This window comes from Salvia splendens, chromosome 19, assembly GCF_004379255.2.
Source record: "Salvia splendens isolate huo1 chromosome 19, SspV2, whole genome shotgun sequence".
Lineage (NCBI taxonomy): Eukaryota > Viridiplantae > Streptophyta > Magnoliopsida > Lamiales > Lamiaceae > Salvia > Salvia splendens.
This window is the reverse complement of record NC_056050.1, coordinates 23,490,777-23,513,482: the sequence shown is the minus strand read 5'-3', so window position 1 is coordinate 23,513,482 and position 22,706 is coordinate 23,490,777. Positions and strand designations below refer to the sequence as shown.

The 22,706-nt window shown below is 34.7% G+C and overlaps 4 protein-coding genes across 6 annotated transcripts; 2 read left to right on the top strand and 2 right to left on the bottom strand.

The window, feature by feature from the left end:
* The first annotated feature begins 1,489 nt into the window (after positions 1 to 1,489).
* LOC121779614 (UDP-glucose 4-epimerase GEPI48-like) lies at positions 1,490 to 5,511 on the top strand. Its single transcript, XM_042176960.1, has 9 exons — positions 1,490 to 2,102; positions 2,828 to 2,877; positions 3,343 to 3,478; positions 3,563 to 3,664; positions 3,866 to 4,093; positions 4,444 to 4,522; positions 4,893 to 4,975; positions 5,115 to 5,206; positions 5,285 to 5,511. The coding sequence occupies exons 1-9, from the start codon at positions 1,920 to 1,922 to the stop codon at positions 5,367 to 5,369; spliced, it is 1,038 nt and encodes a 345-aa protein (XP_042032894.1). The 5' UTR covers positions 1,490 to 1,919; the 3' UTR covers positions 5,370 to 5,511.
* On the bottom strand, positions 5,500 to 8,515 carry LOC121779613. The gene is made up of 5 exons (XM_042176959.1): positions 8,239 to 8,515; positions 7,994 to 8,146; positions 7,177 to 7,492; positions 6,765 to 6,956; positions 5,500 to 6,579 (listed from the first exon to the last, which is right to left on the bottom strand). The coding sequence occupies exons 1-5, from the start codon at positions 8,377 to 8,379 to the stop codon at positions 5,675 to 5,677; spliced, it is 1,707 nt and encodes a 568-aa protein (XP_042032893.1). The 5' UTR covers positions 8,380 to 8,515; the 3' UTR covers positions 5,500 to 5,674.
* Positions 8,516 to 11,018: 2,503 nt separating this feature from the next.
* LOC121778433 (GDSL esterase/lipase At5g08460-like) lies at positions 11,019 to 13,143 on the top strand. Its single transcript, XM_042175783.1, has 5 exons — positions 11,019 to 11,367; positions 11,705 to 11,832; positions 11,943 to 12,182; positions 12,408 to 12,663; positions 12,743 to 13,143. The coding sequence occupies exons 1-5, from the start codon at positions 11,034 to 11,036 to the stop codon at positions 12,976 to 12,978; spliced, it is 1,194 nt and encodes a 397-aa protein (XP_042031717.1). The 5' UTR covers positions 11,019 to 11,033; the 3' UTR covers positions 12,979 to 13,143.
* A 72-nt stretch (positions 13,144 to 13,215) lies between these two features.
* Positions 13,216 to 15,212, bottom strand: LOC121778434 (calcineurin B-like protein 7). 3 transcript variants are annotated; one of them, XM_042175784.1, is made up of 8 exons: positions 15,185 to 15,212; positions 14,460 to 14,578; positions 14,133 to 14,347; positions 13,950 to 14,058; positions 13,805 to 13,857; positions 13,634 to 13,714; positions 13,448 to 13,560; positions 13,216 to 13,357 (listed from the first exon to the last, which is right to left on the bottom strand). In XM_042175784.1, exons 2-8 carry the CDS (start codon positions 14,548 to 14,550, stop codon positions 13,288 to 13,290), a joined length of 732 nt encoding a protein of 243 aa, XP_042031718.1. In that variant the 5' UTR covers positions 14,551 to 14,578; positions 15,185 to 15,212; the 3' UTR covers positions 13,216 to 13,287. The 3 variants fall into 3 exon arrangements, with proteins under 3 accessions (XP_042031718.1, XP_042031720.1, XP_042031719.1); XM_042175786.1 differs by having other exon boundaries at positions 14,133 to 14,192; positions 14,265 to 14,347; positions 14,460 to 15,193; XM_042175785.1 differs by having other exon boundaries at positions 14,674 to 15,193.
* Positions 15,213 to 22,706: the final 7,494 nt, after the last annotated feature.

Genomic DNA, 22,706 nt, shown 5'->3' with positions numbered 1-22,706 from the left:
CCGGAATTGCCGTAGATTCAAGCAATCTTGATTGGTGATGATTGGAAAAGACCTCATGATTCACCTTTCATTATTATATTTTGAGTCATGAATATTGTTTCTTTTATTCTCCATATAAATAAAAGTAGATTAATGTTCAAATGCTTACTTTTAAGTGTGTACACATAAAGACCTAGACTGTCATATAAATATTACTCCTATATTTAAGTTTAAGAGATGAAAAAGTTGACATTGTTTATGCAAATGAGAAATGATAGTGGAATAGGATAAAGTTGAAAGAGCCCTTGCTTTTTATGCTTGCTGAATTTCAGAGAATTTTCTCTAAAGTAATCTCATGTTAATTAACCTTAATTAGGATTAACAATGGTGAATTCAATTGTCAAAAATCAAATAGCTATGTGATTCTATGTCAAATCACAACAAATAAAGGATTCGATGTTAGGAAGAAAACAAATAAAGTGTTTTTCCTTATTCTCCTATACGAGAGAGGTATTTAATTTAATTGATACCTATGAAATATTTTCCACATCGAAAAAACACAACTGAAGAATGAGAGGAAGCAAAAACAAATTTGATAATGATAATATAAAGTGTAATATCTAAATGAAATGGTTGAAATTTTGAAAATCTTTAGTTGAAATGGCTGCTTGATCGCTTAAAAGCATAGAAACCTCAAACTACTTGTACATTTTTACTTATAAAGAAAATTACAATAATAAATCCAATTACTTCAAATTCATTACAATGTGACAGAAAACTAAAAAAAAGCATAGAATATTAATGTTTTATTACAATGTGACTGAAAACTGAGCAACGAATATCAATAGATAGTTTTAAAAAATTAATTATTGCTCATCTACCTAAGGTAATTTATTCAATAACATATTGTGCAATCACATAATAAAAATAATTTATTACTAGTATTAAAATTACAGAAAAATGTAAATTTAATCCCACAAATTATATGTTGATACTCAAATTAATCCCATAAAAATCCCCATTTGATTAATAGGGAGAAATTAGCGAACAATATTAAAACAAAAACTGAAAAACATAGAATTGTCTATGAAATATGTTTGGTAGAGTCAGAAAATTTTCTTGTCGGTTTATACTTTAATACTTTATTTTATAGAACAAAGTTAGGTCAGTTTTATATTTGAACACGCCTCTTTTATAAATTAGCATAACTAAACTTTTAATAAGTATTAATAAAGTTTCATTAAAATAGGTCCCCTAATCGCTTTGGCTAAACCTACCATGATAAAAAGTTTTGGAAACATTTTAATTTCATTCATAAAATTACATAATCACAGAGCTAACATATTTTTACCTAAAAATCACTAACAGAAAACACATTTTTTTATGTATACATTGAACTATAAATGGATATTTTTATTTATACTAAAATATGCATTTCATTTTAAAATTAAAATCGATAGATTCTGGATATGAATATTTGAGGATCCGATTCTTTGAAATCGATAAACCGGCCAAGAAAGCGCTGTATTCCCTTCCCTACTTTCACAAAGTCCCAACTTTTCAAAAGTTTAAAGTTCTAAGAAACTTCAAATCGATTCCCAGAAAAATAGAAAACCTCAAAATTAATTCTGGGAATTCTATAAAAGGCAGAACTTTATCGACAACGAGACAAGAATCTCTACATCTTACTTGACCCACCTCACTTTTTCTCCATAAGTATAATTTTCAGGGATCATCCAATCAGCGAAAGATACAGTTTTCATAGTAGTAGTATTTATTTATTATCAAATCACTGAATTAATTATATCGAGCCTCTAATTGTAGTGCCCTTATTCGATCTCAGTGGTATATATATACTGTTTGCTCACACTGTGATCTCAGCTGGCTCTCTTATCAATTTACTCGACAGTTCATATTTTTGGGTGAAGTAGTTGGGAAACATGTCTTCGACTATTCTGGTGACGGGCGGCGGCGGCTACATTGGCAGTCACACCGTGCTGCAGCTGTTGCTCGGCGGTTACAAGGCTGTGGTGGTGGATAATCTCGACAATTCGTCGGAAATTTCCCTCAAGAGGGTCCAGGAACTTGCTGGGAAGCAGGGCTCCAATCTCACTTTTCATAAGGTTTCTACCTTGTCAAGACTGCTTTTTTTATTCCATAGTTATTTGGGGTTTTGGGTTTTGAGTGAGTTTTTTGGTGTTTTGAGTTGAGATGTGATTTGGGGGTTGGGGGGATTGATCTTGTGCTTTAGTTGTGGGTGCACTTGGATTCTACGAGGGCTTTTGTTTTGTGAGTGATCTGTATTGTTCTTGGTGTTTTCTGTGATCTGTGTTGTTCTTGGTTTCTCCGGATGATTTTGGCTTTGGAAGTGGAGAGATCCGGCTTTAGGAGTGGTCACCAGTCAACTAGAGTCAATAGTTTGCAAATTGTTTGTTAATTAATTTAATGATTGGGCCTGCAAATCTATGCTTGAAGTAAAGCTTGACCCATCACCTTATTAGTTGGTTTCCACTAGCGTGTGATCAATTTGAAATAGAGAGTTCTGTGGTATAAATATAATAAACTTTACTTTTTAGTGCTGATTATGTTATGCCATCCTTTCAGAATTTTGGCTTTGTTGTGTGGAAATATGTGAATAATATGCTAGGTCGAGGAGCTCTTTCCTTAGCATTGTTTGAACTGATAATGACTTCGATGCACTAAATCGGGCTGATGTTATAGTATTAGTAATAATTAATAGATATCCTGTTAGAAATTTTGCTTGATATGATTGTTTGTTTCTAATGCAGCTGTAGTTGTGTGAGAAAATGTTTAGTTTACTATCTTCTCCATTTTTGGTTGGATGCAGATTGATCTTCGGGACAAGCCTGCACTTGAGGAGCTTTTTGCTTCCCAAAAGTAAGTCTTCTTAGGTTTTGTGGTTTAGTTGTTCTCGACCATCAAATACATCAAAATTATGTTATTGTTAGTGTAAAAAGTCCTAAGTGCCATATGCTCTTTCCTGTATGCTGATTTCTATTTAGAGAAATAGATGGATGCCTGGTCGTTGATAGTTATTTCTTCAGGATTCTCATCCACTGGCTATGATGATCATATTGATTGTCAAATAATACTTTCAAGTTTCAACCTTTTCAAGATACTTCATTCTTTTATAGTATTTTCTTTGTTTATATAAAGGATTTACCTGATACATTGTTATAGTATGTACTTTTTGTTGCCCTAGAATTTAATTATCTTAGTATACAAACAGTGCATTTTATATGATAAGTACTAGATTAGTATATAGTGAAGTTACTTTATGTGTACATATGTCTCCAGAATTTCTTATGTAACATCTTGACACCTCATTCTCACCTAATGAAGGTTTGATGCTGTTATTCACTTTGCCGGATTGAAAGCAGTTGGAGAAAGTGTGCAAAAACCCTTGCTGTATTATAACAACAACCTCATTGGTACAATTGTTCTGTTGGAGGTCATGGCTGCCCATGGATGTAAAAGGGTAACTAGCCCGATTTTGCTTCCACCCCATACTTATACTTATTTCATTCTCTTTGTGCTGATTATACTCATTCTCACATTTCAGCTAGTGTTTTCATCCTCTGCTACCGTGTATGGTTCACCAAAAACAGTCCCATGCACAGAGGAGTTTCCCATTAGTGCTCTGAATCCTTATGGAAGGACAAAGGTAACTTCAAATTCATCTTAATGGAATTGTTTTGAGAAATGAATTTTATCTAAGATATTGGCAAGACAAAAAAATAAGTTTAACACTTGTCTTGGTTGTGTACCTATGTGCTGTATTTATATGTTACATTACTGTGTATTTGTGAGTTGTTATTTCGTACTATTAGCAAGATCACCTGAAATTTTACGTTCTTTATTTCAGCTTTTCATCGAAGAGATATGCCGTGATCTTTACCAGTCAGACCCCACATGGAAGATCATTTTGCTAAGGTACTTCAACCCAGTTGGTGCACATCCTAGTGGTTATATTGGCGAAGATCCAAGAGGAATCCCAAACAACCTTATGCCCTTTGTGCAACAAGTAGCCGTTGGAAGGCGACCTGCGCTTACAGTTTATGGAACTGACTACGCCACAAAGGATGGAACGGGAGTAAGTACCTTTCTCTTAACTCATATTGTCCTTTTACACAGATACATTTAGCGAACCATTTTGAAAATCTCCAGGGCCAATTTTTTCAGTTTATAGAGTCAATATTACATACGACATGCTACAACTTCTTATTCGTTAGTTAATGATGTTAAAATATAATTCAATTTCCACAAGCAACATACCAAATTGTGGACTGTTGGAGTGGAAGGTTGGTGGGGGTTGAATAGTTAATATATACATAATATTCAGATGTATTCGAGCATGAGCTTGATATTTGCATAGTTGTTGAAGATTTATCTGAATTAAGCAGTAGATATCTATTAAATTGTAGCTGTATATGTGATATTCAGGTGCGCGATTATATCCATGTTGTGGATCTAGCAGATGGCCATATTGCTGCTTTGAACAAGCTCTCTGATACTTCTGTAGGTATGTGCTCTGAGTAGGGTGTAATCCTTCTTGATAAGTTAGTGGTGTCAACTCATAGATTATTGCACCAGTATATATCTTGTACACCAATACTTTGTTTACAACGGTCAAGTTTCATCTTGATAAGTTTTTTTTTCTAATTACTTATTTTGCCCGTGTTCTATTTATATTGACAAACTTGACTGTCCATTAAGAGTTAATGACCATATCATCTTCATCAATACACTTTTTTTGGTAAATTTGATCAACTAGAATATAATTTTATGCTAGTGATTCCCTATCCTAAGCTATAAGGACTGGATAGTTTATCGACTGTGATTGATTAGTTATGTTTTGTGTCTTGATTTTTGATAATGCACGTGACCTGCAGGCTGTGAGGTGTACAATCTTGGGACAGGGAAGGGCACATCTGTATTGGAAATGGTAGCATCTTTTGAGAAAGCATCTGGGAAGGTAAGTTCTTGAAACATACTATATATTTACTCTCATTCGATGATTAATTCGTTAAAATAAATGGCACATGGTGCTGTAAATATACATCATATCATATTTGGACAATTAAATAGACAAAACTCTTGTTGTGATGTTGTAGAAACTTCCATTGGTGATGGCTGATCGACGACCGGGTGATGCTGAGGTCGTGTATGCAGAGACGGACAAAGCTGAAAAAGAGTTGAAATGGAAGTAAGTGTGACTATTTGGTTGCCATATTTCACTGCTTAGAGTTGTAGTTTGTTGAGCTAGTGTTGCTTTCCATTTCAGGGCGAAATTCGGGATCGATGAGATGTGTCGGGATCAGTGGAACTGGGCCAGCAAGAATCCCTATGGTTATGAACCAGCCAAGTGAAGTTGTGTATTGTAATATGTGGCTTTTGTACCAGAAATCTCCGGCACAGTGTGTTTAATATGAGAGTGTGAATGCTGTATGTTTTCAAACTCAAACTCCCTAAACTTAATAAAATGCTGGATAATATCACTTTTTTCTATAATCTGCATTCTTTTATTTAGCTTCAATATAGGTACATTGTCATACACCAAAACCACAATCTATAACAAGAGATATCATATTACAAGGATATATTACAGATTAGAGTAGGCATTATTTTGATCCTAGATATGTTACATGAACAACAAGGCAGCTCGGGTGCAATTCTATCCTCGTAGCAATGCTCTTGCCCTGTCGAATGCAGCCTTTGCAGCATCTCGTTCTGCTTTACTGTGTTTGATGAGTTTCTGAGACTCTTCCAGTTCTTTAGATGCAATCAAGTACTTGCCCTCCAACGCCTCCTTGTTTTGCGATGCTTTCTCGAGCTCGATCTCCAAACACCTCATCTCAACCTCACAACAAGACACATCGGCTTCAATCTGGAACAGCCGGTCCAGGGCAGAAGAGATCTCTTCTTGCAAAACTTTTATGTGATTCTTGCTGTCGATCAGGGCTTCGAGCGCCTCAGCATGCACGTGGTTGATCTCATCTAGCCTCTCTCTCTCTGTAGAACAGATCTCAATCAACTTCTGATGAGAATCAGCCGTGGGAATAGCTCGGTCAATCTCAAACAACTGTGAAGCACAACGGATCAGTTCAGCCACGTGCCTTTTGAAATCTTGGTAATCGAACAGCAAGCAATCTAGAGCAGCAAATGTAGCTTCCGCCTCCTGAGTCATGGCAGCGTGGTCTTTAACATCCATTGTCTCCAGACGGGCAAGAAGCTCATCCTGGAGGCGTTCGGCAGCTTGATGGAATACATTTGAGATTGATTTTGACATTCTACCTTCATTGGTTGGCTTGCAAGATGGTTTCTTTAAAGAAACAGGAGAGAGTGGAATATCTGAGCTCCGATTTCCAGCTCCAAGAAGACTCCTTGTTGAAGTTGTTACGTCAACCACAATCTGTTTTGGTACCACATAAGTGGAGTCTATAGGACTATGATGCTGTTCCAGATTGAACGAAAGCTTTGTACATCCTTCAACCGCCTTTGCATTTCTTCCTGGGGTGATTGAATCACTAAAGTTCACCAAAATGTCTTGCACCCCAAACTCTAGAGGATTGGAAACAGCTACAAAGAGATGGATCAGACGCAAACTAAGGGTTAGAACGAAACACAACCAACACCTGCTGCTCAAGCTCAAGACAGTAAGACACACTGCTTGTTATTATCAGTTTTGGAACCATTAGACAGTGATGGATATTTGTAAGACACAACAAGAAATCAGAAAGAAAAAGAGGACGGTTCCCACTTACACGAGGTGGATTGTTTCAGTTCATAAGTCATCAAGCAGCGCTTCGGATGGAAAACAAGCCTTCCCCACCAGCCATTGAGTTCAGTGCTTAGATTCCGACAGATTGCATCCGCCATCCAACAGTGTCTAGTTGACATAGAATTCAGTGCTACACGTACTGTCGAAAAGCTAGCAGAATTTGGAAAACCCGAAGCTGCAAGAGTAGAGACACCAGAAAAGATGAAAAACTGAAGTACTCTATTAGTGTTAGTAGACCTAACAACGTCAGAAAATTTCCCAAGGCAATCTTCCCTACCAAAACCCACAACGGATTATCTATTTCTTGATTGATATTTCCAAAATCCGTTATCAATTTGTTTCCTAGTTCATAGACCTACACACTCTCGACATAAGATTACGGATAGCTTTATCACCTATTATTCCTCCACAACGTGATCGTTTGTGAGGTCTCCTTGAAGTCAAATTAGATCTTTCTTGCATGCCTTTCAACTGATCCATCCTCCAAGGGGTTACTTCACGACACATGAGATCATCTAAAGGTTCAACCAAAGGTGACACATGATCAGTTCCTTCATCCCTCTGCTTGCTGTCATCCTCAACGGCATCAGTGACTCCACCGTTGCAATCTACCCTTTCCGATTGAGATGAGCTCATCCTTTCCTCTGCCTGACGAGCTTCCATCATTTCTAGCTCGTCTTGCCAAACTCTATACCCACACGAACCCTCTCCCTGTATATGATTTCAAAGTATAAAATACCCAAGTCAGTGCATTCACTCAGATAGTGATTCCACAGAATTAAAGTCAATAATGTTACTTGTATAAATATGATCAAGAATCATGCCCCAAGATATAAACTACTCTGCTCTCTACTATACATCAAAGACTACTCAAGTACTTTAAACAAATCGGTTGACAGAATCACAGAACCAATCAAGCACATTTAGAGTAGTCTGAGCTCAACCAAAGGTGACATTTATCCAAATTCAGAGAGAGCCTGAGCTCAGCTTCTACTTCACTAAGCAATTAATGATATATGATCCAAATTAAAGATTTAACCAATCAAGCAATCTCAAACATTTATCCAAATTCAGAGAGACTCTGAGAGCTCAGCTTTTAGTTCATTAACCAACCAATGATATATGATCAAAATTCAAGATTTAACAAACAAAGAGGGATCATCATCATCCAATTACTACTATTGAAGAATAGTAATTGGGGAAAAAAGATACCTCCTTTACTCTGCACATGAACATGACCCGGCCCGCATTGGGTCCGAAAACTTCCCTCCTAACCCGGCAAACACCGGCGCTACAGCCCCCGCAGCAAGGCACTCTGATCCATTCATGGGGCTTCACATCGTCCTCCCACTTGAAAAAATTGTCCTACAAATCAGAATAAAGACAAGAAAAGGGGTTAAGTAAGTAAGTAAAATCTTTAAAGAAAGAAGATGGAAAATGGGATGAAGAAGAATGACATCGGGGCAAGAGTAGAAGTAGCGATCGGGGTTTGTTTTGGTGTGGGACTGTTTGCGGCGGCAGCTTCTGGCATTACACCTGGGGCAGATCAAGCACCACTGATACTGAGGAGTCGGATTCTCGGACCACAACCCACTCATTTTGCGAGGGTTTCTTTTGATTTCACGGAGTCATTTTCTTTCAGAGTTGCGCTGTGTGTGGAAGTCAGTGACTGACAGTTGCGACTGCAAAGTTGCCGTTGTTAAAGCAATGTGTCATCAATTTCAATGTTTTTGTAAACGGTAGTATTAATTTTCACATGTGAATAATTTAAACAAACATTTTTTTATTTAATTCCTACTTTTATGGTGTGGAAATTTATTTAAATCGAAATTAGTGGGGTACCAAGAGGAAACAATGATTGAATCATTGGTAAGGAATTCAATTAAGTATTTGAAAAAAAAATAAATAATCGGTTTTGTCTCATCATTTGTAGCGTTTACCTAAAAATATTTTACTACTATTCAACTCATTGTCATTTGGTATCCATCATTTCATTTGTGGATATAATATGTGTTGAAAAAAAATTATGGTCATTGGAATTGACGTGACTACCCAAAGTGGACATCAGCGTGACTAACCAAAAGAGTGAACTACATAAATGGTACCTGATCTTTCACTTGCGTACATAAATAGTACTCCGATCTTTATTTTATATTGTTTTTGATACCTCATGACAAAAATAACCTAAGTACCAAATATGTAATTTTTTTTGTTATGGAGGATATTTTTAGAAATTTCAATTAAATAGAATCAAATATGTGATTTTTTTTTCTTCTTTTCTTATTTCTTTTCTTCTTCTTTAGTTTATTCTTCTTTCTTTTTTCTTCATTTTCTTCTTTCTTTTTAGTATTTTATCTTCCTTTCTTCTTTCTTTTTCTCCTTAGTTTATGTTTCCTCTTTTTTCTTTTCTTTTATTTTTCTTCTTTCTTTTTAGTGTTTATACATACATCTAATTGCATTCATAATATAAATCAATAACAAACCACCTAATTAAATTAATTATTTAAAGTAATTAAATTAATTGAATATTTTAAATTAAATTATTTATACTCATTTTAGGATTGAAACACCTAACTACAAATATTCAACTCTTGATCATTATGAATACAATTTACAATTTTAAATTTTGATTAAGACTATATTGATTAGTTATTAATGCAATATAAAATAATTATTATTATTTATTAATTACTATACTAGTTTTTACTATTATAACAATAATATTATTATAATAATTAAATATAATTATAACTATAATTATGATTAAGTATATTTAAATGATATTAAAAAACAAATTAATTATTAATTTATAACATCAAAATAATAATATTAATATTGATTAATAATAATAGTATAAAGAGTGAGGAGAATGAGAGAAGAGTATCACTTTTGGTACTAGTTTTGTCGATGCCAAAATATCATTTATGACACAAATGGAAAATTGAATTTGTTTAAAAGGTATTTTGGGATGAAAATTGTATCAGGTACCAAAAATGTGATTTATAGATACCAAAAATGATATAAAATAAAAATCAGGTAACATTTATGTGTGAAAGTGAAAGATCAGATACCATTTATGTAGTTCATTCTAACCAAAATTGTGTAATTTTGGATTTTTGTTTGAAGGACAATTTATTCTAGAAAATAAAATGATAGTTACTATATGGTAATTATCTAAACGATGAGATATTTTCAATAAACGCCGACAAAAGCGACCATTTACCCATTCTTAGAATCAATGTGAACGTGAAAAATAAAGCGAAATATACATACAATTGAGTATGTAAAGGAGGGTTTCTGGAGCTATGCCACTTAAACAAGACAAATCGATGTGAAAAATCAAGCCATAACACTGAAACAAACTCAAGATTTTTCGATCTCACGCAGCAATGGCGGCAAAATTCCAAGAAAGGACGTCATGGGAGCTCTTATCCTCCATTTGTACCCGAAAAAAAAATTTCCAATGAAGGGAAAGACGCGAGCGCGTCTCGCGTGTATAAATATGAAACACGCGTCTCTCTCTCGCGTGTATAAACAAACACGCATTACCGTGTCGCGTCGTTGTTTATACACGCATGAGGTTCATGCGTGTTTGCCTCACACCTGAATTTCGTCGGAGAAAAATGGCTTTTACGGCCTTCATTGTAAGCTCCGCTCTCTGCAATTCATGCTTGTTTATGATTAATGTGCTCGATTGTTTTGTTTATGCTCGTCTTTGCAGCACTGTAACAATTTGTCGGAGTCACTCAAGTGCAAGGACAATGGGAGACCGGTGGTCCTCGGCCGCGATTCTAACGGTCGGCAGTCGCTGCGCTTCCAAGCTTCTTGACCACTTCCAATCAGTTCGTTGACTGCATCCTGGTTCCTAAAAGCGATACTCATCTCCGCATTTTCTCAGGAACTGCCAATCCTTCTCTGTCTCAGGTCTCTGCTTCTTTATACACGCATGAGGCTCATGCGTGTATAAACAACGACGCGACACGGTGATGCGTGTTTGTTTATACACGCGAGAGAGAGACGCGTGTTTCATATTTATACACGCGAGACGCGCTCGCGTCTTTCCCTTCATTGGAAATTTTTTTTTGCGGGTACAAATGGCGGATAAGAGCTCCCATGACGTCCTTTCTTGGAATTTTGCCCAGCAATGGCATGGCACCTGCACTCCAGCAAGGGCATTTCTGGACTTCCATCTTTATTCAAACCGCTTAAGATATCCCGCCATTGCTCATCTCTCTTTCTCCCTCTCTCTCCCATGCTGAAATTCATGGACTTCTCACCTCTGAGCTGCTTACTTCTCATCACAATCTTGTTTCTTGACGCCACCACGCCCCTCCAATTCCCCCAAGAAGTCATCGCTCAGCTCTCCAATCACACTCATTCTTCCTCTCCAGCACAAGCGCCGGCGCCCATTTCTTCGCGGCGCGTTCCCGCATTGTTTATAATCGGCGATTCTTCCGTCGACAGCGGCACCAACAATTTCCTCGGCACCTTTGCGCGCGCCGATCGCCCCCCCTACGGCAGAGATTTCGACACCAATCAGCCCACCGGCCGCTTCTGCAATGGAAGAATCCCTGTTGATTATATTGGTAATTTCACTTTTTGGGGCTTTTTTGTGAATATGAATCTCGATTTTTGAAAGTTTATTGTCGTTTTACTTTGCTGGTGATTGCAATCTTGAAGTTTCCTTTTCTCTGATTGAATGCCTTTTTGGACTAATTGATGTTTTGGAAGGTAAAAACTAGGGTTCTTGATTGGTAATTTCTTAAGTTAGTGCTTCTAAGTTTTGATCTTGAGAATAGGCAAAGATGAATTCGAGGTCTTGATGGTTTAGGCAATGGAAAAGAATGATTCTTGGATCTCCAATACCCCTTTTCTTTATCTCGCTTTTTGATGAAAGCTTGTATGAATTGATGGTTTGAACAGCGCTTCGTCTTGGGTTGCCGTTTGTGCCAAGTTTCCTAGCGCAGACTGGCTCGGTCGATGACATGATTCGAGGAGTTAACTATGCTTCTGCTGGTGCTGGGATAATCCTTTCCAGTGGCTCTGAATTGGTAAAGGAAGTTCCTAGTGCTTCAAGCATTGTTCTTGTTTATGCTAAATCTATGGATTGCATTTGTTTCCTGCGTTGCATAGTAACATCTTGGTTCGAAATTTTATGCAGGGGCAGCATATCTCTCTCACTCAGCAGATCCAGCAGGTGATGGACACATTTCAGCAGTTCATTATCACCATGGGAGAGGTTGCAGCAAAAAATCTTATTTCCAACTCCATTTTCTACATTTCTATTGGGAGCAACGACTACATACACTACTATCTCCTAAATGAATCCAAAGTGCAATCCTTGTACCTGCCTTGGAGCTTCAACCAGTTCCTAGCACGGGCGATGAAGCTCGAGATTCAGGTATTGAGATAGACTCGTCTATGGTAACCTGTAAGGACGCTGCATTGCTTCTTACTCTTTACGTCTTTTGGAAGACTCAAATTCTTTACAAAAACATTTAGTTTGATTAAATATTTGCTTTCTTGTCACTGTGATCTTTCCTATGCTTAAGTGAGTGTTGTTACTTAGGGAATGAAGGAAATATCGAACTTGTTAATAAAGATCGTTTCTATAAATGTATTGCAGAATCTGTACACTGCGAATGTGAGAAATGTGGTTGTAATGGGACTAGCTCCTTTGGGATGTGCCCCTTATTACTTATGGCTGTATGAGAGCGAGAACGGAGAGTGCGTAGAGATGATAAACGACATGATAGTGGAGTTCAACTATGCTATGAGATACATGGTCGAAGAACTAAACCACGAGCTTGAAGGGGCCAACATTGTCTTCTGCGATGCATTTGAAGGCTCAATGGACATAATGAAGAACTCTGATCGTTATGGTGAGAATGTTAACCGCTCTGTTTCATATCATGCTAGGAGAACTTGCGTCTAATTCTAGATTCCCGGTTTCATTTCCAGGGTTTAATGTCACGAGTGATGCATGCTGCGGCCTAGGCCAGTACAAGGGTTGGATACTGTGCATATCTTCTGACATGGCTTGCTCGAACGCCTCTAGTCATATATGGTGGGACCAGTTTCATCCAACGGGAGCTGTCAACGAGATCCTGGCTGATAATATCTGGTCTGGCCTCCATGTAAACATGTGCTACCCCATGAATTTGCAGGAGATGGTAGCTCAAAATGCCAACGATTGATCCCTCAAAACAGGCATGGTACATACTTCACTTGATTGTAGAGAATTTTCTTTTCTTTTTGTCAGTACAGATCATAGAAGAACAAACTATTGTGAAAAGGCAGTAGAAAAAGCATTTGTATTACAATTCATTGAGAAATGAAAATGGTCTAGTTTACAATATGAATCACACTTTGCAAATTGCAATAGCCTGGTGTTGAGAACACAATATTATACATTCAACCTCAACATATTGCTGCTACTCCAGTGAAAATCGTCCTTTTCATCCGTGAAACTGCTGAAATTATCTAAAGAAAGTAGGTTTTTGGTTTCAACAGACCAGTTCTGAGTCGACTACTTCCGTCTCCATGACAAAGTTTGGAAATGCTAGAGTTATCTCCCTGTGATTTGGACCGAAAATATTAAGGTATCGTTAGATTCAGCTCGTTACCATGTCGGATTGAGAATTGTAGTTGAGGTGGACGACTAACCTTAGATGCGGGAGAGTCATGTTCTTTGTAAGGGACGGATACTTGGCCACCAAGTGTTTCCACTCTTCTAGGTCGATTTTCCCATCTCCATTCAAATCTGCCTCTTGAAGTGTCTGTGGGATTAATTAGGAATGAAGTAAGCTTCTGTTTTCAGAAAGAAATAACAAAGAAAAACACGATCTTTACCTTGTCGACTATTGCTTCGACATCATCTTCTGAAAGTGACAATTCGGATTCTCTGAGAGTAGCCAGCACCATGTCCTTCAACTAAAGATTATAAAGAAGAGTTGTGACTAAGTGACTACAAGTAACATAATTTTCCAAGCGATTTTTACATTATTGTGTTAAAGTGTTCACCTCTTCTCGTTCTATATATCCGGTGTGCCTTAGATTGTACAGATTGAATGCGACTGCAATGGGACCTTTCGTGTGAGCATAAGAACAAACTAATTGTAATGCAACTGCAACGAAATCCTCAGTAATTCGGGATGATCATACTTACATGCTATTTTATCTTCTTGTGGGGTGTCTGGGTGAAAGATATTTAGTGTCCTAACAAACTCCCCAAATTCTATCACCCCATTTTTCTTTAGATCAAACAGAGTAAACAGCTGCAGAAACATCATCAAATTTATAAAAAAATTCATCAGATCAAAATTTTCTCCAGAGATCAAAATATACGAACCCTTTCTGCTAGGATATTCTTGGTGCTGCTGCAGTTGAAAAGTGCAAGCAAGAATTCTTCCTGTAAACAAAACAAACTGTCACACCTAAACACATTGATCTCATTGTGAATGAATGAAGAAATGAAACCTACCTTGTGAATTCGGCCATCATCAATAATTGAACTGCTCAGTTGCTCGAACAGGGAGTGGAGCGCCTCTACTTCGTTCATGTTAACTGCAACCATTACCAATGAATAGTTATGAATGCAAAAACTAGAGTTGAACTTTCCATTGTATGCATTGGATCAAGAATGTGAGGATGAAATAATTTTGAAATTTCGACTCACAAGCCGTCTCAGAAGCAAGAACTGCGTGGTTATCGAACCCTGAAGCTTGTTTAGCTTTCGACAAGCAAAAGCAGCTAGTTATCGACTTCATAATGTTGATGAGGACTTAAAAATTCCAACTGCAGGAAAAGTTTATGCAGATTCAAATTCAAGAGGAATCATCATTCATGATCTCATGAAATCTTGAGCTTTGTACGATCAAAGAATGACTTACAAAAAATACTCAAAATTTAACATATGGAAAAAGGAATCTGCACTCCAATTGCCTAATCAGTTGAGATCCCAATAACTAATCAATATTCAAAATCATTCAGCAAATCATTATCAATAAAAAAGGAGTCCCAAAACTTTACATAGAAAAAAGGGGAAAAAAAGTAGCTCTCGACAATAAATTTCATACTCTTTTCAAAAAAAGACAACTTTTTTCAATGATCAACAATAAGGAAGCAGCCTCTTGTTACTTAAAAAGTTGGACCCAGAAACATACTAGTATTATGAAAATAGTCAAATATTGTAATAATCAGACCACAAACAAAAACAATCGATTCATCATTCACACTGATAAAATGTTCATAATTAAAAATTTGAAAAAATATAGCCAGCCCAATATTCAAAAAACCCAAAAGAATTCTCAGCCATCCACCAATCCATATATATGTGCTTTTTGTGTGTGGTTTTGCTGTGGGATTTGAGGGGAGAGAAATAGAAATATGAGATGAACTAACCAGTTTACTTCTTTGATGTCTGTGAAGGTATTGGCTGAGCATCATACATCAGTTATATTTATCATGTAAAGTTTACAATTTGACAATTCTTTATTCAACTTTCTTGTTGTAACTCCCCATTTAATTTTTCTTTTAATGTGAATTAAATTTGGACAAAATTAAAACTATGCTGCCACGTCTTTGAAAGCAATGGCCCTTTTCTTTCTAAACAAATCATAAAATAAACTATTTGTCAGTCCATCTATAAAATAGTCTAAATTTTTTTTAGTTAAGTAGTCGACATAAATTAGTCCAGTTCACATGAACAATCCTACGATTATTTTTCTCTCTATCTATTTCCTATTTTTTCAATTTTACATATTATTTACTAATGATTAAAGACTATTATGAGTAAATATATGTAGTATTTTTTCACCATTTTCATTGAAAATTTTTCATTGAAAATTTTTCATTGAAAATGTGCAAATAACATTATCAAAATAACAGTATATCACTCAATCTCAATTTTAAAAATGTTTATGAGTCTTGAGATTGATTCATTCCTTCAAATGGGAATATGTGATTCATTTTAAATCATACTAGAAACAGTTTTGAGAGGTTTGTTTCCTTTTTTTTCTTTCCCTTTTTGGAATGTTGAGGAAGTCAAAATTGGTTGGTTTTCATTTCCTTTCCAGATAATTTCCTATTTAAGTATGTTGATAATGCATCTATATATGTCAGCATATCTTTATATTTGACAATTGATTTTGTCACGCATTTAATGTTCATGTGGTGGACAATATTATACTCCAAAATTCACCCTATTTAATAAACCGAAAGTCAGAGGTGATTGCAAATAGGGGACACAAGCACTTTCCTAATGAAATTATTAGAGTTGACATTGTCACAAATAAATATACAATTTTAATTTTATTTAAAATTCATAGCCATACATTAAATATGGAGCAACTTTCACCTTTAGGAACCAGAACACAACTTTTAAGTAACAATTTGCAAGTCAATTTCACTCTAGCATATAAAAGACATATAGAGAATTGATGCCCCTAATACTTTTTAATTAAATTTCATTATTTAAAACGGTGTTTGAATCACATCTTCATATTAAATGTACAATCTTGATTTTGTTTTGAGGGATCCAACTCCCATGGAAAGTATATGCTGGCTGGAATTTTCAAGGTATGGAGTATCATCACGTTCTAATAAACTAAATGAGTATATTTTTAAATGGCTTTATGAATTTGAACCAAAAAAATCACTCATTCCAATCACTATTCATTAAAAATAATGATTAGGGCCAATTGGATCGTGGATATAGACAAGACAAGAATAAACAAAAGAATCGATAATGGCATATCAATCAAAGTACAACTTTTTAATACTTTAATTAGGTAGATGCCTCTTTCTCTTCATTTCATAATGCAGGTATATTGACTTTGACTTATATAACCATATTAATGTCATCAGCTAGCTAGTTAAGCGACCAAATATATATAGCATTATTTAAGTCCATTAATTTCTTCATCGACCCACAACGTATACATTACATTTCAAAATATAATACACTACATCTGGAGTTCTATTTTTAGCACGAATATTAATAAGTATAAATTGAAAATATTAATAAAATATGAATGAAACGAGTTATAAGAATATAATATCTGATTATCATTTATTGATAAGCAGAGTCTTATTGATAGCTGATTAAAATGACAAAATGAGACTTTTATCGTCGAAAGAACGAAGCAGTACAAAATAGCTAATGGGTTCTAATTCAAGAAACTGTAGGCCCATATAAACTGTTATTTTTGGGCTACAGAGTTTTGGGGAGAATGGGCCCTGGCCCAGAAATTATGTACGAATGGCTGATAATCTGAGTTAGCCCAAAAATTATGTAGAGTTTGTTAAGCCTACCAACTAATATGATATTAATATAATTGCAATTTCTATATGTTAACATTCGAATTCAAATATACAGTACATCCTAATATTCGTAATCCAATAGTTCAAAGCCTCTTCAATTTAACAAAAAATGTGTCTTCATTTTATAATTGATAAGTGTTGTCTGATAATATTCGGTAAATAACAATTAATTTTAACATGGAGCTTCAAGAAAATTATCTATATATCGTTAATTTTACGCACTTGTCAATTTGGTAATTAAGATGTTTGTGATATTTCCTTTATTTGGTTAAAAGAAATATTATTTGAATTACTTCCTTATTCGACTCTATCAATCAATATATTTTATCCAACTATTTCTTCTCAACCAGTTTTTAATACTATTAGCTTACTAAAGTAAGATATCTATTCACGTATTCTTTAGTAACTTACCAAAAAAATTATATCTATCAATAAATTTAAGCGATATACATGAAATCAGTTTAATTAGTTAAATCTATCATTAAACTTCTGATAAGATGTAGTCGTTTTAATATAAATACACGTTTCCAATATCTTTTAGAATTGGATTAAGATTCCAATTAGGAATCATCGAACACTATATATGTAGCTCCAATTCAATCTAACATAACATAACATAACATAACATGACATAGCATCTCTTGTTTTCGAATATTTGTAACAACTTTGAATAGCATAGCATGGATCCTCAATCATCAAGGCTTCACCATCGACGTGGGTTGCCGCGGCTACGACCGCTTCTCATCCCTCCCTACTATCCATCACCACTACCACGCCACCGGTTCCACCATCTTCGTTTGTTCCGCCGCCGGCTCCACTAGTTCCTCAACCACCCTATTGGATGCCTCCATTAGGTTTACCTTTCCCTCCTCGGCCGCCACAGCTGCCTTTACCTATACAAAACCCTACTACAACATCGCATTCGCCTCCATCTCCTCCTCCGCTATCCCCCTCGAATTGAGGGGAAAGATTCTCAAACAGATTGAATACTTTTTTAGGTATTATTTCATGTTTTGCGTTTTTATATCTATTTTTTAGTTTATTTAATTTTACTATTGCAAGCAAAATATAAGTATTACCTTAACGTTGTCTCCAGTGATGAGAATCTTGTAAGAGATGATTTTTTGAAAATGAGGATGGACGAGAATGAATGGGTTCCGGTTCAAGTGGTTGCGGATTTTCGACCAGTACGTAGCAATGTCTTGTTTTTATAATTTGGGCATGGCTAAATTATTTATATACATAATGACTAATAATCAAAGTTTGATAATGTAACAGATGGCTGCACTAACAAGGGATATTCCACTTATTCTCTTCACCATGAGAGGATATTCACAAATCGTGGAAGTGAAGGTTTGTTATTTTTTGTGCTAGCTCTTATACATACATATATATGAAAGGAATATGCTATATATGTTTTGTTTCAATTTGTAGGGAAACAAATTGAGGCGACGTGATACTTGGCACCTGTGGTTAAGTTTTTGGGACCATGGCAAATTCATCACCAGAAATAAAGAAACCAAGTTATATTTTATCTAACTAACAAGACTTATGTATGTTTTTTAGTGTTGAAATAAAGAAACTAAATAGATACATATTGTTTGTAATTTAGTCTTTCACCTGTTAGATTTCGACATGTGTCTTCCCCGAGCTTTTTGGTGTTTTTGATTTGTAGATAATTAATTGAGTCTATTATATATATAATTGGTTTTATTGTGAGAAACGTCTTTAATTTGTATCAGAAACCCTAATTCAATATATTTCACATAGAATAAAAACTCTAATAAGTGTATCTAGTGTTCAGCAAACATGAACATGTAAATATAGGGGTGCGTTAGAGTGACACAAATTTTAAAGTGATAATGTACCATCAACCTCGTGCTGTTATGTGACATGTTATCCTGCAATATTAGGGCGTATCCTGCAATATTTGTTAGTAGGCATTTTAGATGGATTTATAGATTGCCTGATACTATAATTGTAATAGGTGGATTGCAGTGTAGATTGTTGAGTATTGCATAATTGTCTATAATGCAAAATAAGTGTATACAAAAGCAATCAGTCTATATATATAATGTAAATTAAATATTCAATGTCTATAATGCAATACTCAACAATCTAGACTGCAATTCACCTATTAGTATCATGCAATCTGTAGAAATCTATCTAAAACGCCTACTAATAAATATTGCAGGATACACCCCCAATATTGCAGGATAATGTGCCACGTGACAGCACGAGATTGGTGGTACGTTGTGAAGAGTTGTTATCTTAATAATTTCTATGAATATATGATAATATGGCGATACTAGAAAAAAAACTTTTACAATGAGTTATCTAAAAACTTTTATAAAGAAAATCATTTAATTTTAAATCAATGACTACCCATATATATTCCATGGTTGGGAACTATTAGAGCATCCACATCGGTGCTCGATGCGGAGGACGGCGTCAGTGCCGCTGGCGCGAGACCCCCCCTGTCCACCGCTGTGCTCTTGCCGACGGCACGGTGCTGCTCGATGCATCGAGCACGTCTGTGCTGCTGAGCAGGACGACGTGACGCGTTTCTATTCGCCAACAGCTTAGCCGTTGGATTTTCTAATTTTTAAAAAAATAAAAAATAATACCAAAAAAAAAATATTTTCGGATTCTAAAAAATATAGTGGTTTTATGTTTTTTTATTATTTTTTATTTTTTTAAAAGAATTTAATCCCAAAAGCACTTATAAATACACACATTCATCATCCATTTTTCACATCAAATTATCTCTCATTCATATTTTTTCATACAACTCATCTACATCTTTCTCTCTCACTCAAACCCTCTCTAAATTCAAAAATGGATTTCAACGATATCATTGCAGAAGCAAAGCGCGAAGAACAAGAATACTATGATCAATATCGTGCCGCCTATGAAGCCTATGTCGTCGCCGCTACCCCCGCCCCTCGTCCTCGGCCAACTAGATTAAATCGCCGCTAATCCCTCGTGACCGGGAGGGAGCCCACGAAAGGCTCGTTGACGACTATTTTTTCGACCAGCAGCGGTTTCCGGAAGATCACTTTCGGGGCCGTTTTCGCATGTCAAAACGGTTGTTTATGCGTATTGTCAACACATTGTCCGCCCGTGTTGAATACTTTCAATCACGTAGAGACACAACCGGTTGTTTATGCGTATTGTCAACACATTGTCCGTCGTTTAGGACTTTAATTATGTAATTTTTAATTTTTAGGACTTTAATTATGTAATTTTTTATTTTTTAGTAATTTGTAATAGTATTTCGGGTATTTTTAATGCATTTTAATATTGTGAAAACATTTTTTTATTTAAATTGAATAATAGAATGGTGGGACCCTTGAGCATGTCCTTGCGGAAGAACATGGATATGGGTGTTGTGTTCTTGCCAAAGAGCAGAGAGTAAAAAATGAATAAAAATGAGTCCGGACCCACTTCCATGCTCTTTGGCAAGAGCATAGATGGAGATGCTCTTAAGCCCTCGATTTAATGATAATTATTGTACGCTGATGTTGCTGCCAGAAAATATCATAAATCGTTAACAACGACTCAGAAAATATGTTCATCGGATAAAAGAGATATACTACAAATTAAATACATATTTGATTGCGTTGTCATTTCAACATCTCCCTATTGATATTTCATTAGTTTTTTTTGGCAAATCATATTGAGGAAGGAAATTTGTGTTATAAGTCTCATTCACGTATAAAAAGTGTTAAGTTATACTTTATCAAAATAAAATTAAACTCATATTTAACTTTTTTGTTTCCATAGAGTCACATTTAATTCATTGCTTTTGAAAACAGTCATTTAAATTTTTTAAAAATCTAATTAAATTTTATACAAATTGGCATCTACATAAAAAAGTCATAATACTCTTATTTTCGGTTGGAAAAAAGTGTTATTCTTTAAGTGTAAAAAATATTACTCCGTACTTCCATTTCAGCAAAGTTTCATTATGTTTTTAAAGATGAATACATAGATCTCCATCATTTATGAATAAATACAAGTTTTATTCGTTATAATGTAAGAAAAGAATTCAATTGCTTAAGTACTCCATCATTTATGAATATAAAGTTATATTTTTTTTATAGGCAAATAAATTTAAAATTAAAGACTGCGTAGTGAAAAAGAGCTTCGCCAGTAACTATTACTGAAGTTTTTTTTTAACTTTGTTGCTAAAGTAGTCTGGTTTTGATGTGTTCTTACTTCTTACCATTTCATCTTTTGAAAAAGCTAGTAACGTAAAATGACTTTTCAAAAATATTTGTTTAAAATTTATATTGCAGTATTTCATATTGTATACCATTTATAAAAAAAGTTAGATAAAGTAAAATTTATCAAATAAAATATTTTACCTTAATAAAAGTAAATGACTATTGCTTTTATATACTTATAAGGTATTTTACTTATGTTATTGGCTTTGTAGATTTGTCATATTTACCTTCACAATTCACAACAAAGAAGTCGCAGATGATGGACAAATCTATCACCAATTATCAAAAATCCGTCAGTGAACAGTATTACTGACGAAATATCAACTGATTACGGATGTTGGTAATTTGGTTGATGCTAAATAATTTTATAGACATGTTATGTCGTCGGTAAAATTACAAACTGTCGTTTTGACGGGTTATTCCATCAGTAAAACCCATTGCCAATTTTAGACCATCCCGTCACCAATTCCGTTGTTGGTGTTTGTGAAATGGTGACGTGATATTCGCACGATGGTTAGAAATTTGCATGGTGATTACCGGTGATTTTGTTATTCTGATAGTTTATTCCAATTATTCCGATAAATTATATTTTTACTGTTTTCCTTATTCAAATACTATTATTTTAGAAAATATGTAATTATTTTATTCTTGACAATATCTACTATTATTATTCAACTGCCCATCTAAAATTAATATTACATTCTTATTTTAGTTTTATGTTTGATTATTTTATACAGTTGGTTTGATTTAATTATTGATAGCATCAAAATAGTGCATGGCTTGTGATTATTTTAGTTTTTTCTCAACAGGTTTTTAGTCGTAGGAGAGCTAGAGATGGTAATGTTTTTTTCTTTAACAACTAGGGAAACGCCTATATTTTTGTAATGAGCGTGTTATACCACAATTGATCTCACCACATTTTAATTAGTTGAAGCATACAAGATACAACTAACTAGGGGTATTTATGAATAAATAAAAATTATACAATTTTTTAATATGCCAAATTCGGGTAGTTTATTTATTTTAAATAGTACTCGAATCCGTTCGATCCACCAATATTTTTCATCTTTCCTTAAAAAAATATTATGTCTGTCCTATAAAATAGATATTTTTAGATAACATGAGTTTAATGCAAAATTGGTAATATAGGTAAGATATAAAACATAAATAATTCAAATATTATTAATAAAAAATGGGTAGAGAAATTATTTTATAAAAAATACAGTGGATTATTTTTATGGAGTGGATGGTATCGGAAATAGTATTTATTTTTATGAGAAATTAGAGAGAATTACAGTTTTGAATTTTTTTTAAATAAATCGGAAAAAAATGTGACATCTCAAATTGTCTTATTTATGTGACAATATAATCCA